Raw genomic sequence first — 15000 nt, 5'->3', positions numbered from 1 at the left:
ATATACATATATATATATATATATATATTATATATATATATACTGTATATATATATATATATATATATATATATATATATATATATATATATATACATATATATATATATATATATATATATATATATATATATATATATATATATATATATATATATATATATATATATATATATATATATAAATATATATATATATATATATATATATATATATATATATATATATATATATATATATATATATATATATATATATATATATATATATATATATATATATATACATATATACATATACATGTAGGACTATGAAGCGTGAAGTAGGAGATGATAAATGGAGAAGTATTGAATTAAAAACTCAAGATAGAGACAACTGGCGAAACCTAATCGAGGCCCTTTGCGTCAATAGGCGTAGGAGGTGATGATGATGATGATGATGATGATGATGATTATAAGATTTCATTCACTGAATTAAGACCGGGGAGACCATTCACCGCTAAGTTGCACAATGGGATGAAAGTTTAAGATGTTGGACAGCAAGATGGAAGAAAAGAAACAGTAATGGAGGTTTTATTATTATTACTAGCTAAGCTGCAACCCTAGTTGGAAAAGCAGGATGCTATAAGCCCAAGGGCTCCAACGAGGATAAATAACCCAGTGGGGAAAAGAACTAAGGAAATGAATAAACTACAGGATAATTACAATTAAAATATAATATTTTATGAACAGTTACAACATTAAAATAGATCTTTCATTTATAAACTGTAATAAAAACTTGAAAAATCAAGAGGTAGAGAAATCGAATAGAAATGAAGTAGAGAATTAATGAACAGTTAAAATAAAATATTGTAAGAACAGTAACGACATTAAAATAGATCTTCCATTTATAAACTGTTATAAAAACTTGAAAAAACAAGAGGAAGAGAAATCGAATAGAAACAAACGACAAGAAAATTAATGAACAATATAAAATATTCTAAGAGCAGTAACAACATTAGAATAGATCTTTTTTATATAAACCTTATAAGCTTTAAAACAAGAGGTAGAGAAATCGAACAGGAACAAACTAGAGAATTAATGAACAATTAATATAAAATATTCTAAGAACAGTACCAACATTAGAATAGATCTGTTATATATAAACTATAATAAAAACTTAAAAAACAAGAGGAAGAGAAATCGAACAGAAACAAAATAGTGAATTAATGAACAGTTAAAATAAAATATTCTAAGAACAGTACCAACATTAGAATACATCTATTATATATAAACTATAAGAAAAAATTAAAAAAACAAGAGGAAGAGAAATCGAACAGAAACAAACTAGAGAATTAATGAACAGTTAAAATATAATATTCTAAGAACAGTACCAACATTAGAATAGATCTGTTATATATAAACTATAAGAAAAACTTAAAAAACAAGAGGAAGAGAAATCGAACAGAAACAAACTAGAGAATTAATGAACAGTTAAAATAAAATATTCTAAGAACAGTATCAACATTAGAATAGATCTGTTATATATAAACTATAATAACTTAAAAAAGGAAGAGAAATCGAATAGAATAGTGTGCTCGAGCGTACCATTAAACATGAGAACTACATAAAACGTTAAAAGAATCCGAGTAAAAATGCTCAAAATAATGGAAGCATTTAAGAGAAATGAAAAGGTCAAATAGACAACGGAGTCGTAAATTTGTCTACAGAAAAAAAAAAAAAAATTACGACTCTCAACCTTGTTGACATTATTCCTCGCTGCCGGTCGCTTTACTCTGTGTACAAAGCCACTAAAGAAGCCGCTGAGAGAGAGAGAGAGAGAGAGAGAGAGAGAGAGAGAGAGAGAGAGAGAGAGAGAGAGGGAGAGATTGATTGATTGATTTAGAGTTTTCAGGCATCCTGACATCTAAGGTCATTGACGCCGGTAACATTTAATTTATGCATACAAAAATAAAAAAATAAAATTAAATAAAAATTAAAAGTATTTAATTAAAATCATAAAAGTTAAATGTCATAAAAGTTAAATAGTTTTCAGAAGACCTGCTTCTGAAATAAATCTAAAAATGCCACTTGCATAGTAAGACACATCATTTCCAAGAATCTTGGCAAGGATGAACCTGCCACCCTCACCTCGAGCCTCAAACAAATATCTATTCCTCAAGTTATTATAATTGGGGCATTCAGTCAACAAATGCCTCACTGTTAGAGGTACTAAACAGTCGGAGAGGGAGAGAGAGAGAGAGAGAGAGAGAGAGAGAGAGAGAGAGAGAGAGAGAGAGAGAGAGACTGTTTCACTGAACATCATGTTTATCTTTGTATGGTCATTCAAGTAAACCCAGAATGTAAACAAGCTATACAGTAAGTGTTCTTGAAAGAGTAATTTGTATTTGGGCATTTCCTTCCAAATGGAAACCAGGACAGAAATGCAGATTCCTGAAAGGGGATCCGGAACCCATACGACAAACTTTGATCGTAAAGGATAAGTCTTTAATTCGAAAGGACACGCCTTCCATGCAAAATGAAAGGTCTTTAATACAAGTCTACTACAAAAAGACAAGTCTTAATACAAAAATGACAAGTCTACTACAAAAAGACAAGTCTTTAATACAAAAATGACAAGTCTACAACAAAAAGACAAATCTTAATATAAAAATGACAAGTTTACTACAAAAAGACAAGTCTTTAATACAAAAATAACAAGTCTACTACAAAAAGACAAATCTTAATATAAAAATGACAAGTTTACTACAAAAAGACAAGTCTTTAATACAAAAATAACAAGTCTACTACAAAAAGACAAGTCTTTAATACAAAAATGACAAGCCTACTACAAAAGACAAGTCTTTAATACAAAAATGACAAGTCTACTACAAAAGACAAGTCTTTAATACAAAAATAACAAGTCTACTAAAAAAGACAAGTCTTTAATACAAAAATAACAAGTCTACTAAAAAAGACAAGTCTTTAATACAAAAATAACAAGTCTACTACAAAAAGACAAGTCTACTACAAAAAGACAAGTCTTTAATACAAAAATGACAAGTCTATTACAAAAAGATAAGTCTTTAATACAAAAATAACAAGTCTATTACAAAAAGACAAGTCTTTAATACAAAAATAACAAGTCTACTACAAAAGGACAAGTCTTTCATACAAAATAACAGGTCTTTTTTTTTTTTTAAAGTCTTAATGCAAAAAATTGCCAATTGGAACCGAGACAAATACCTAGTATTCAGATTATGACGGTGAAAATTTGAGCAGTTCAGAAAGATGAAAGAAAGGAAGCAAGAATACGAAGTAAAGGAGAAGACTAAAAAGTAGGTGCAGTTAGGGGCCGAAGGAACACTGCAAATACAATACAATGCAATGCCGGCACTAAGCACCCATCCATTTGCTGGGGTCAATAGTTGGATGGTTACCCACTAAAAAATATAATACCCTTGGTTATAATACGATACCCTTGGGTATCCCGTGGGAGGCGTGGGGCGAGTAAAAAGGATAAGTCGAATGTATTTGAAACTCAAAAATGTCTGATTAAAAGTTACAGGAAAACTCCCTAGTAGTAGTAGATGAGAAAATCTTGAGTTGGCTAGCAACAGCTTTGGAAAATTCCTAGTAGCTTTGGAAATGCTCTAGTAGCTTTGGAAAATTTATAATAGCTTTGGAAATTTTCTAGTAGCTTTGGAAAATTTATAATAGCTTTGGAAAATTTATAATAGCTTTGGAAATTTTCTAGTAGCTTTGGAAAATTTATAATAGCTTTGGAAATTTTCTAGTAGCTTTGGAAAATGTATAATAGCTTTGGAAATTTTCTAGTAGCTTTGGAAAATTTATAATAGCTTTAGAAATTTTCTAGTAGCTTTGGAAATTTTATAATAGCTTTGGAAATTTTCTAGTAGCTTTTGGAAAATGTATAATAGCTTTGGAAATTTTCTAGTAGCTTTGGAAATGTTATAATAGCTTTGGAAATTTTCTAGTAGCTTTGGAAAATTTATAATAGCTTTGGAAATTTTCTAGTAGCTTTGGAAAAATTTAAATAGCTTTGGAAATTTTCTAGTAGCTTTGGAAAAATTTAAATAGCTTTGGAAATTTTCTAGTAGCTTTGGAAAATTTATAAATTTGGAAATTTTCTAGTAAATTTGGAAAATTTATAATAGCTTTGGAAATTTTCTAGTAGCTTTGGAAAATTTATAATAGCTTTGGAAATTTTCTAGTAGCTTTGGAAAATTTATAATAGCTTTGGAAATTTTCTAGTAAATTTGGAAAATTCATAATATCTTTGGAAATTTTCTAGTTGGAAAATTTATAATAGCTTTGGAAATTTTATAACAACTTTGGAAATTTTCTAGTTGGAAAATTTATAATAGCTTTGGAAATTTTATAACAACTTTGGAAATTTTCTAGTTGGAAAATTTATAATAGCTTTGGAAATTTTATAACAACTTTGGAAATTTTCTAGTTGGAAAATTTATAATAGCTTTGGAAATTTTATAACAACTTTGGAAATTTTCTAGTTGGAAAATTTATAATAGCTTTGGAAATTTTATAACAACTTTGGAAATTTTCAAGCAGCTTTGGAAAATTTCTAACAGCTTTGAAAAATTTCCAGCAGCTGTGGAAAATTTCTAGCGTTCGTGAAAAATGTTTAGTAGCATGGGAAATATCAATAATCAATAACAATTTCTTAAAAGTAGCAGTAGTACAGATAAATTTTTAGAGTAAGCAACAGCGAAAGCATTTTAGTAATAAAAAATTCTAGCATTAGTATAAAAAATAAACATTAACTGTAAAAGAAAAATTGCTAGTCGCACGAAAAATAAAAATCTATTAGCACAGTTAACAGTAGCAGCCCACATACAAAGGCTTCACAACGAAAACCCTTTCAAGTCGTACTGAACTTAAAATACGGCGCAAATGAGATAATGACATTTTATCGTTCCTTTTTTTTACAGGTTCCCCCACCCCCACCCCGTAGAGTGCACCACTGAACCTCTTAAGGGCCATAAAAAGAAAGACCTAAATCATCATGAGTATCAAAGTGCCTGGCTTGATTAGTGCCAAAAGACCTTCTCAGGACAACCATACGAGCAGGATCCCACTAGGTACACCTTCAAGGATCACGACTTTTTGGACGATACTTTGAGGACGTCCTTACTAGGGCGACCCATTGAGGACAACCTTACTAGGATGCCCTTGCTATAGAATGACCCTTTGAGGACAACCTTACCAGGATGACCTTACTAGGACGTCTTTACTATAGGACGTCCTTCCTATAGGACGTCCTTACTATGGGACGACCCTTTGAGGATAACCTTACCAGGAACGTCCTTAATATAGGACGTCCTTACTATAGGACGACCCTTTAAGGACAACCTTACCAGGACGACGCTCTGAGGACGTCCTTTTTAAAACGACCCTATGAGGACAACCTTACTAGGACGACCCTTTAAGAACATCCTAACTAAGACGACCCTTTGAGGACAATCTTATTAGTATGACCCTTTGAGGACAATCTTATTAGTACGACCCTTTGAGGACAACCTTATTATGATGGACCTTACGGAAAGACCCTACGAGGACGACCCTTCTACATTTTAAGTCACCGAGTGGGATACAATTGGGTTGGCCTCGACAAATTTGGGTTTTAAGTCTCAAGCAAGAGAGAGAGAGAGAGAGAGAGAGAGAGAGAGAGAGAGAGAGACTTTCGGTATAGTATTTTAAAACCAGCGAATTCGTATACAGTTCATCAGTCACAATATATAAATTATATATATATATATATATATATATATATATATATATATATATATGTGTGTGTGTGTGTGTGTGTGTGTGTGTGTGTATGTGACTGATGTACGGTATACGAATTCGCTGGTTTTAGAATACTTTACCAAAAGTCTCTCTCTCTCTCTCTCTCTCTCTCTCTCTCTCTCTCTCTCTCTCTCTCTCTCTCTCTCTCTCTCAAATTACTGTACAGAGGCATTTCGGTATCTAAAACACTCAAGTCACGTTCTCTCTGAGTCATGGGACAGACACACCAAATAAACATTCATGATTTCCCACAAAGAGAGAATCACGGGTTTCACTAAATCTCAAAGGGACATAGAAACATAAAAGAGTATTAACACTAACTTCCTTTCATTGAAAAAATTAAAAACAAACGAACTTCTTTAAAGCTAGAATACAGCTAAAGATATTAAAGCTAGAATCGAGTTAAAGCTATGTACTAGAAAAGCACTCTGAATGCAGATCTCCACCACTGCAGCTTATTTCTCGAAACCAGCTTGCTTTTCCCAAAATCAATTTAAACCGTAGGCGTATTTTTCGGTCGACCTTTACTCGACCTTGGCCTTGACCTTTGACCTAGAATTTTCAAAATTGAATTGCTTTCCCGTCTCAACATAATTAATCCCTAAAAGTTTAACTATTCTAAGAGTAATATTGTGACCAGGAAGTTGTTCACAAACAAACAAACAAAGATGGGCGAAATCATAACCACCTCCGAACTTCATTGGCGGAGGTAAATATCGCTACACATCGTGCAGGCAACAAATCGTGTAGACACGAGAATAACTACAGATGGTTACAAAATATTGGAGCCAATATATGCCCACTGTAGGCTTCAGATCTTCAAATATGGAGCCCCCACTGGACACCCGAAAGACTGAAGTAGTTAAGGCTTTCAATAAGAAACTGAAGACTTTCTTATTTTCTAAGTATTTCGATTATATGGATTTAATAATAAACACCCATTATTCTGCGTGATATTCAAAATACCTAAAAATGTATAGGAAAAACTGATCTTATAAGTCCTGTAGAGAGTAAGGTTCTCCCGAGTGATAGGAACAGGAAAATAGCCCTTAAGTAAATTAAGTAAGTAAAAAACACACAAAATAGACGAACATATGAAACCAGAAGTTAACCTCGAACAAACTAAAGAAAAAATATTTTTGGCATTACGCAGAAGATGCCAACTATTTTTGGGGCGAGAAATCCATATTATTATTATTATTATTATTATTATTATTATTATTATTATTATTATTATTATTATTATTATTATTATTATTATTATCTAAGCTACAAACCTAGTTGGATAAACTGGATGCTATAAGCCCAAGGGCTCCAAAATAGAAAATAATCCAGCAAGGAAACGAAAAACAAGAAAAACTACACGAGATATAATGAATAAATAATATTAAATATACATTTCAAGAATAGTAACAACATTAAAATAGACCTTTCATAAACAAACTATAAAAAGAGAGATATGTCAGTCTGTGTTCAACCAAAAATTCATTCGTTGCAAGTTTGAACTTCTGAAGTTCCACCGATTCAACAGCCTGATCAGGAAAATCATTCCACAACCTGGTCATAAATAAAAAAGGAGACCAAACTTTAATTATCATCATCATCACCATCATCTCCTCTTACATATATTGACGCAAAGGGCCTCTATTAGATTTTGCCAGTCGTCTTATCTTGAGCTTTTAAATCATCACTTCTGCATTCATCATCATCTACTTCGCGTTTCATAGTCCTCGCCCATGTAGGCCTGGGTCTTCCGACTCTTCTAGTGCCTTGTGGAACCAAGTCGAATGTTTGCTGAACTAATCTCTCTAGGAGAATGCGAAGAGCATGCCCAAACCATCTCCATCTACCCCCTCACCATGATCTCATTCACATATGGCACTCGAGTAATCTCTCTTATAGTTTCATTTCTAATCCTGTGCTGCCATTAAGTCACAAACGTTAATACACTTGTGGTGGCCGATGTGGTAACGTTCCTGACTGGTGAACGCCAGACTGGGGTTCGAGTCCCGCTCCAAATCGCTAGTTTCTTTGGTCGCTGAAACCTCACCATACTAATGAGCTAAGGATGGGGTTGGGTGAGTTCTTGGAGTCTATAGCTCTATCTGATGAGTCATCAGCAGCCATTACCTGGCCCTCCGTGGTCCTCCCGCTCCAAATCGTTAGTTTCTTTGGTCGCTGAAACCTCACCATACTAATGAGCTAAGGATGGGGTTGGGTGAGTTTTTGGAGTCTATAGCTCTATCTGATGAGTCATCAGCAGCCACTACCTGGCCCTCCCTGCTCTCAGCTTGGGTGAAGACGGGGCTCGGCCGTTGATCGGTTGGTCTTGACAATGACACACGTATGTGGTAAGGCAATACCTCTGCCTCGGATCAATACCGTGAAGGAATTACCCATTGAAATGTCCAGTTACTAGCTGTGGCGACCCTTGTCAAATTAGCCTTATTATGCGTGACCAAATTACTTTAGGATATGCTGGATGGACGAAGATTAGGACACTGTATTGGATATTTATTCTAAAAAGACTGTAATTTCCGTGAGGAAATGAGGTATTTAAAGTCTATTTTCTTAGGGGATATATATATATTATAGTATGTATGTAAATATATACATATACACATACATATATATGTATATATGTATAAATACATATATATGTACATATACACTGTATATATACATGTGTATATATGTATATTTACATATATATATGTGTATATATATACATTTAGATATATATATATATATATATATATATATATATATATATATTATATATTTTACGTAATGTATACATGTAAATATATACATATACACTATGTGTATAAATATATATATACACATATATACATATCTATCTATTTATAGTATGTATGTATATATACATATACTGTATATATATTCATATATATATGTGTATATATACACGTATATATATATACATACATGTGTATATATATATATATATATATATATATATATATATATATATATATATATATATATACTATAGATATTTATATATATATATATATATATATATACACATTTATATACATACTATAGATATATTTATATATTTACTTATACACAGTATATAATATGCATTGCATATACATATGCATATAAATACATAAATACAGTACATATATATATATATATATATATATATATATATATATATATATATATATATATATATATATAAAACAGATCCATTACAGACTACTTTCGCTGGTTCTAAAAATTCGATGGTTAATAATCAACGTTAACTCGGGTCTTTAATTTTTGTTGCCCCCCCCCCCCCATGCAAGAGACAGAACAATGGCATAGAAACTGACCTTACATGCAAATGATAACCTTCAAGCAAGGAAAAGGGACGACCAGGCAATGACTGCTGATAAACTCAGCGAGTAGACCAGGGAGGGTCAGGCCATGGCTGCTGATAAACTCAGCGAGTAGACCAAGGAGGGTCAGGCCATGACTGCTGATAAACTCAGCGAGTAGACCAGGGAGGGTCAGGCCATGGCTGCTGATAAACTCAGCGAGTAGACCAGGGAGGGCCAGGCCATGGCTGCTGATAAACTCAGCGAGTAGACCAGGGAGGGCCAGGCCATGGCTGCTGATAAACTCAGCGAGTAGACCAGGGAGGGTCAGGCCATGGCTGCTGATAAACTCAGCGAGTAGACCAGGGAGGGCCAGGAAATGGCTGCTGATAAACTCAGCGAGTAGACCAGGGAGGGTCAGGCCATGGCTGCTGATAAACTCAGCGAGTAGACCAGGGAGGGCCAGGAAATGGCTGCTGATAAACTCAGCGAGTAGACCAGGGAGGGTCAGGCCATGGCTGCTGATAAACTCAGCGAGTAGACCAGGGAGGGTCAGGCCATGGCTGCTGATAAACTCAGCGAGTAGACCAGGGAGGGCCAGGCCATGGCTGCTGATAAACTCAGCGAGTAGACCAGGGAGGGCCAGGCCATGGCTGCTGATAAACTCAGCGAGTAGACCAAGGAGGGCCAGGAAATGGCTGCTGATAAACTCAGCAAGTAGACCAGGGAGGGTCAGGCCATGGCTGCTGATAAAATCAGCGAGTAGACCAGGGAAGGCCAGGCCATGGCTGCTGATAAACTCAGCGAGTAGACCAGAGAGGGTCAGGCCATGGCTGCTGATAAACTCAGCGAGTGGACCAAGGAGGGCCAGGACATGGCTGCTGATAAACTCGGCGAGTAGACCAGGGAGGGTCAGGCCATGGCTGCTGATAAACTCGGCGAGTAGACCAGGGAGGGTCAGGCCATGGCTGCTGATAAACTCAGCGAGTAGACCAGGGAGGGTCAGGCCATGGCTGCTGATAAACTCAGCGAGTAGACCAGGGGGGGCCAGGTCATGGCTGCTGATAAACTCAGCGAGTAGACCAGGGAGGGCCAGGCCATGGCTGCTGATAAACTCAGCGAGTAGACCAGGGAGGGCCAGGCCATGGCTGCTGATAAACTCAGCGAGTAGACCAGGGAGGGTCAGGCCATAGCTGCTGATAAACTCAGCGAGTAGACTAAGGAGGGCCAGGAAATGGCTGCTGATAAACTCAGCGAGTAGAACCAGGAGGGCCAGGAAATGGCTGCTGATAAACTCAGCGAGTAGACCAGGGAGGGTCAGGCCATGGCTGCTGATAAACTCAGCGAGTAGACCAGGGAAGGTCAGGCCATGGCTGCTGATAAACTCAGCGAGTAGACCAAGGAGGGCCAGGAAATGGCTGCTGATAAACTCAGCGAGTAGACCAGGGAGGGTCAGGCCATGGCTGCTGATGAACTCAGCGAGTAGACCAGGGAGGGCCAGGCCATGGCTGCTGATAAACTCAGCGAGTAGACCAGGGAGGGTCAGGCCATGGCTGCTGATAAACTCAGCGAGTAGACCAGGGAGGGTCAGGCCATGGTTGCTGATAAACTCAGCGAGTAGACCAGGGAAGGCCAGGCCATGGCTGCTGATAAACTCAGCGAGTAGACCAGGGGGGGCCAGGTCATGGCTGCTGATAAACTCAGCGAGTAGACCAGGGAGGGCCAGGCCATGGCTGCTGATAAACTCAGCGAGTAGACCAGGGAGGGCCAGGCCATGGCTGCTGATAAACTCAGCGAGTAGACCAGGGAGGGTCAGGCCATGGCTGCTGATAAACTCAGCGAGTAGACCAAGGAGGGCCAGGAAATGGCTGCTGATAATCTCAGCGAGTAGACCAGGGAGGGCCAGGCCATGGCTGCTGATAAACTCAGCGAGTAGACCAGGGAGGGCCAGGCCATGGCTGCTGATAAACTCAGCGAGTAGACCAGGGAGGGTCAGGCCATGGCTGCTGATAAACTCAGCGAGTAGACCAAGGAGGGCCAGGAAATGGCTGCTGATAAACTCAGCGAGTAGACCAGGGAGGGTCAGGCCATGGTTGCTGATAAACTCAGCGAGTAGACCAGGGAAGGCCAGGCCATGGCTGCTGATAAACTCAGCGAGTAGACCAGGGGGGGCCAGGTCATGGCTGCTGATAAACTCAGCGAGTAGACCAGGGAGGGCCAGGCCATGGCTGCTGATAAACTCAGCGAGTAGACCAGGGAGGGCCAGGAAATGACTGCTGATGATTCGAACAGGTACACTTATAGGCTTCCCCAAACCCCCTCACCATCCCGATCTCTCAAGGATGGTGAGAGTGCAGACACTATTAGAAACTATCGAGTTTGAGCGGGTCTTGAACTCCCGTCCAGCAGATTGTCCTTCAGGGCATAAATCACTCAAAAAACAATGCTAATTCCACTGGGAAAAAAAATAAAAAACTGATAATAACTAGTCAATTTAGCAAAAGAAAAATCAATTATCAACTTGGACGGAAAAACTATTATTTATCTAAATTGAACTATTTATGAAAAATTTACAGGGACAAATGCCATAGGTCTATTTTACCAAATATGAAAAAAGGCCATATAAATTATTTCACTAATATCAAACAATTTAAAATATAACAAAAATTCACATACATATGTCAATATCACGAATACTACTTGCGATGTAAAGAAAAATTAACTTTAAATCATCAATGTCACTTATTTTGGAAAAATAGAAAATTTTCCTAAAATGAAAGTTTTTTTTTTTTTTTTTACTAATTATATAATTAATTTTTCTAGTCTTTCAATCAGTTGTTTTTTTGCCTTCGTCGACGAAGTTGGAAGTCATGTTTTAGCCCCTGGTCACACCTAGAATAAAACTTCTAGAATACTGTGTAGTATTGAGCCTCATGATGGATAAGGCCTGACTATTAGAATTAACTGCATGCCTAGTATTACGAACAGGATGGAACTGTCCGGGAAGATCTGAATGTATAGGATGGTCAGAATTATGATAAATCTTATGCAATATGCATAAAGGTTTAAAGGCCGCTCATGAATGGCAGAGGAAAGGGACAGTGACATTACCCTATCAAGTAAGACAATGCCTTAAGAGACTGACCATATATATATATATATATATATATATATATATATATATATATATATATACATATATATATATATATATATATATATATATATATTAGTATATATACTGCATATATATATATATATATAGATACATATATATATATATTATATACACACACATATATACATATATATATATATATATATATATATATATATATATATATATGATCAACGCCCAAGCCCCCTCTCCACCCAAGATAGGACCAAGGAGGGCCAGGCAATGACTGCTGATGACTCAGCAGATAGACCTATAGGCTCCCCCAAAACACCCCATCCTTACTTCACAGGGATGATGAGATTGCAGCGACCAAAGAAACTAACGAGTTTGAGAAGTCTGGCGTTCACCAGTCAGGGACATTACCACATCGGCCACCACAACAAACTAATTGAAAGACGGTTCCAGAGATTAATATCTATTGAAACTACAATTAGTAGTTACAGGAGTAGAAACTACGTAGTTACTAATAGATGGAAGTTCTAATTACTTTATGTAAAGTTATGAACTACATGGAATACGTCAAGCAAACGGTGTGACCGCAATGATTTGCAATTAATTACTTGAGATTCGCTACATCATATCTTTTTATCCTGAGAGGAGTTGCGTCCACACGTTAATCTCTCTCTCTCTCTCTCTCTCTCTCTCTCTCTCTCTCTAGCTCAGTGGCGACAGTGCTCGCCCACTACGTTCATAAACTTGAGTGACTTCTAAGTTCAACGTTCATAGGCTTAAGTGACTTCTAAGTTCAACGTTCATAAGCTTAAGTGACTTTTAAGTTCAATATATATATATATATATATATATATATATATATATATACATATACACATATATATACATATACATATATATGTGTATACATATATATGTGTGTATATATATATATATATATATATATATATATATAGAGAGAGAGAGAGAGAGAGAGAGAGAGAGAGAGAGAGAGAGAGAGAGAGAGCAGTACCTCACCGTGATGATATCATTCGTCAAGGATCTCCTTTAAAAATCCTTTCAGCCACAAAAATAAAGAAAAAAAAAACAAGATCGTTTACGATTTCTTCACCTACCCATTAAAAAGCAATCCGAAATCCCATTTTGCCTTAGGATTAAATTACTAACAACAAGTCCCACAATAAATAACAAAATCCAGATCATTTCAGTGTTTTGCGATAGTGCCTCAGTTGAAACGATGTACAAGTCAAAGTAATAAATGGATACCTGGATATTTTTCTATTCATTAAATAACCCACAAATACCTTTTAATATGCAATTCCCTCTGCCACGGGATCACAGACCAATGAAGAAATTATTCTTGCAATTCCCTCTGCCACGGGATCACAGACCAATGAAGAAATTATTTTCATGAAGAGCATTTCGGCCAGACCAAGGATTCGAACCTTAGCATTAAGAAGAAATAAAGTAAGAGGTTGTCTTAAACTATGAATATATGCACAAACACACTTTGTTATTCCTGCGAGCTATGTATGGATAGGGAAATGGGAGGAGAGGGGGAGAGAAGAAAAGGGAGAGGAATGGGAGGGGAAGGGGAAGGATGAGGGGAAAGGGAAGATGCGGGGAAGAAGGGGAAGATGAGTGCAAGGGGGTGGATCAGGAGAAGGGGTAGATCAGGAGAAGAGTGGATTAGGGGAAGAGAATGATGATGGGAGGAGGAGAATGAAGGGAAGATGAAGTGAAGAAGGGAAGAATGGGGGGAAAGGAATAATGAAAGGAGGAAGAGGAGGGGGATGAAAATAAAAAGGAGCGGGAGGGGAAAGAGAGGAGGAGGAGGAGGTGGCGAAGGGGGAACTAGGAGGAAGGGGAAAGAGAAAGGAAAGGGGGATAAGGAAGGAAGGGTTACTTGATGAGGGTTGGATGTTGAGTGAGCACAAAACTCTAGTGGAGAAGGATCCTTAACATAACCACTCGTTTCTATACGTTCTGCTATTCATTGAACCACAATAAAACACACATATGTAACCTCATCTACTGGAACATCTAAGCCTCTACTCACGTGACTTTGACCTAGGTTCCCTGGGGCCATCCACGGTCACCTTGATGGCCTTGGTGTAGGTCGCAACTTGGGGCGGGGTCGTGCTGATGGTGATGGTCAGCAAAAAACTTTTGCCTGCGGGGAAAAATAAAGTTTTAATTATTCTCAGGTAAATGACTGTTTTGAAACTATAAGAGAGATTACTAGAATGCCATATGAGGATGAGATCATGGTGAGGGGTTGATGGAGATGGGTTGGGCATGCTCTTCACACTCCCCAAGCGAGATTAGTTAACAAACCTTTCAATTGGGCTCTACAAGGCACTAGAAGAGTTGGAAGATCCAGGCCTACATGGCTGAGAATTAAGAATGGAAGGCCCAGATCTTCATTGCTGAGGACTAAGAATGGAAGACCCAGTCCTACATGGCTGAAAATTAAGACTGGAAGACCCAGGCCTATATGGCTGAGGATTAAAAATGGAAGACCCAGACCTACATGGTTGAGAATAAAGAATGGAAGACCCAGGCCTACATGGCTGAGGGTTATGAGGAGTGAAGTATATTATGAATGGGAAAGTATTGAATTAAAAGCTCAAAATAGAAACGACTGGCGAAACCTAACTAATGCCTTTTGCGTCAATAGGTATAGGAGGAGATGATGATGATGAGGATGAAATAAATGTTTATTGAGTGG

The 15000-nt window shown here is 36.9% G+C and overlaps 1 protein-coding gene across 1 annotated transcript in view; it reads right to left on the bottom strand.

Annotated features, from left to right (window-relative positions):
- LOC137622679 (runt-related transcription factor 1-like) overlaps positions 1-15000 on the bottom strand; it is a 78734-nt gene that overhangs the window by 26264 nt on the left and 37470 nt on the right. The window contains exons 4-5 of the mRNA XM_068353274.1: positions 14329-14442; positions 2608-2620 (exon numbers count right to left, since the gene is read on the bottom strand). Of these exons, the coding sequence (XP_068209375.1) occupies positions 2608-2620; positions 14329-14442 (127 nt within the window). The remainder of the gene's footprint in view (positions 1-2607; positions 2621-14328; positions 14443-15000) is intronic.

Source organism: Palaemon carinicauda, chromosome 29 (assembly GCF_036898095.1).
Source record: "Palaemon carinicauda isolate YSFRI2023 chromosome 29, ASM3689809v2, whole genome shotgun sequence".
Classification (NCBI taxonomy): Eukaryota; Metazoa; Arthropoda; class Malacostraca; order Decapoda; family Palaemonidae; genus Palaemon; species Palaemon carinicauda.
Note: the sequence above shows the minus strand (reverse complement) of the source record. Positions and strands in the feature narration are given on the sequence as shown.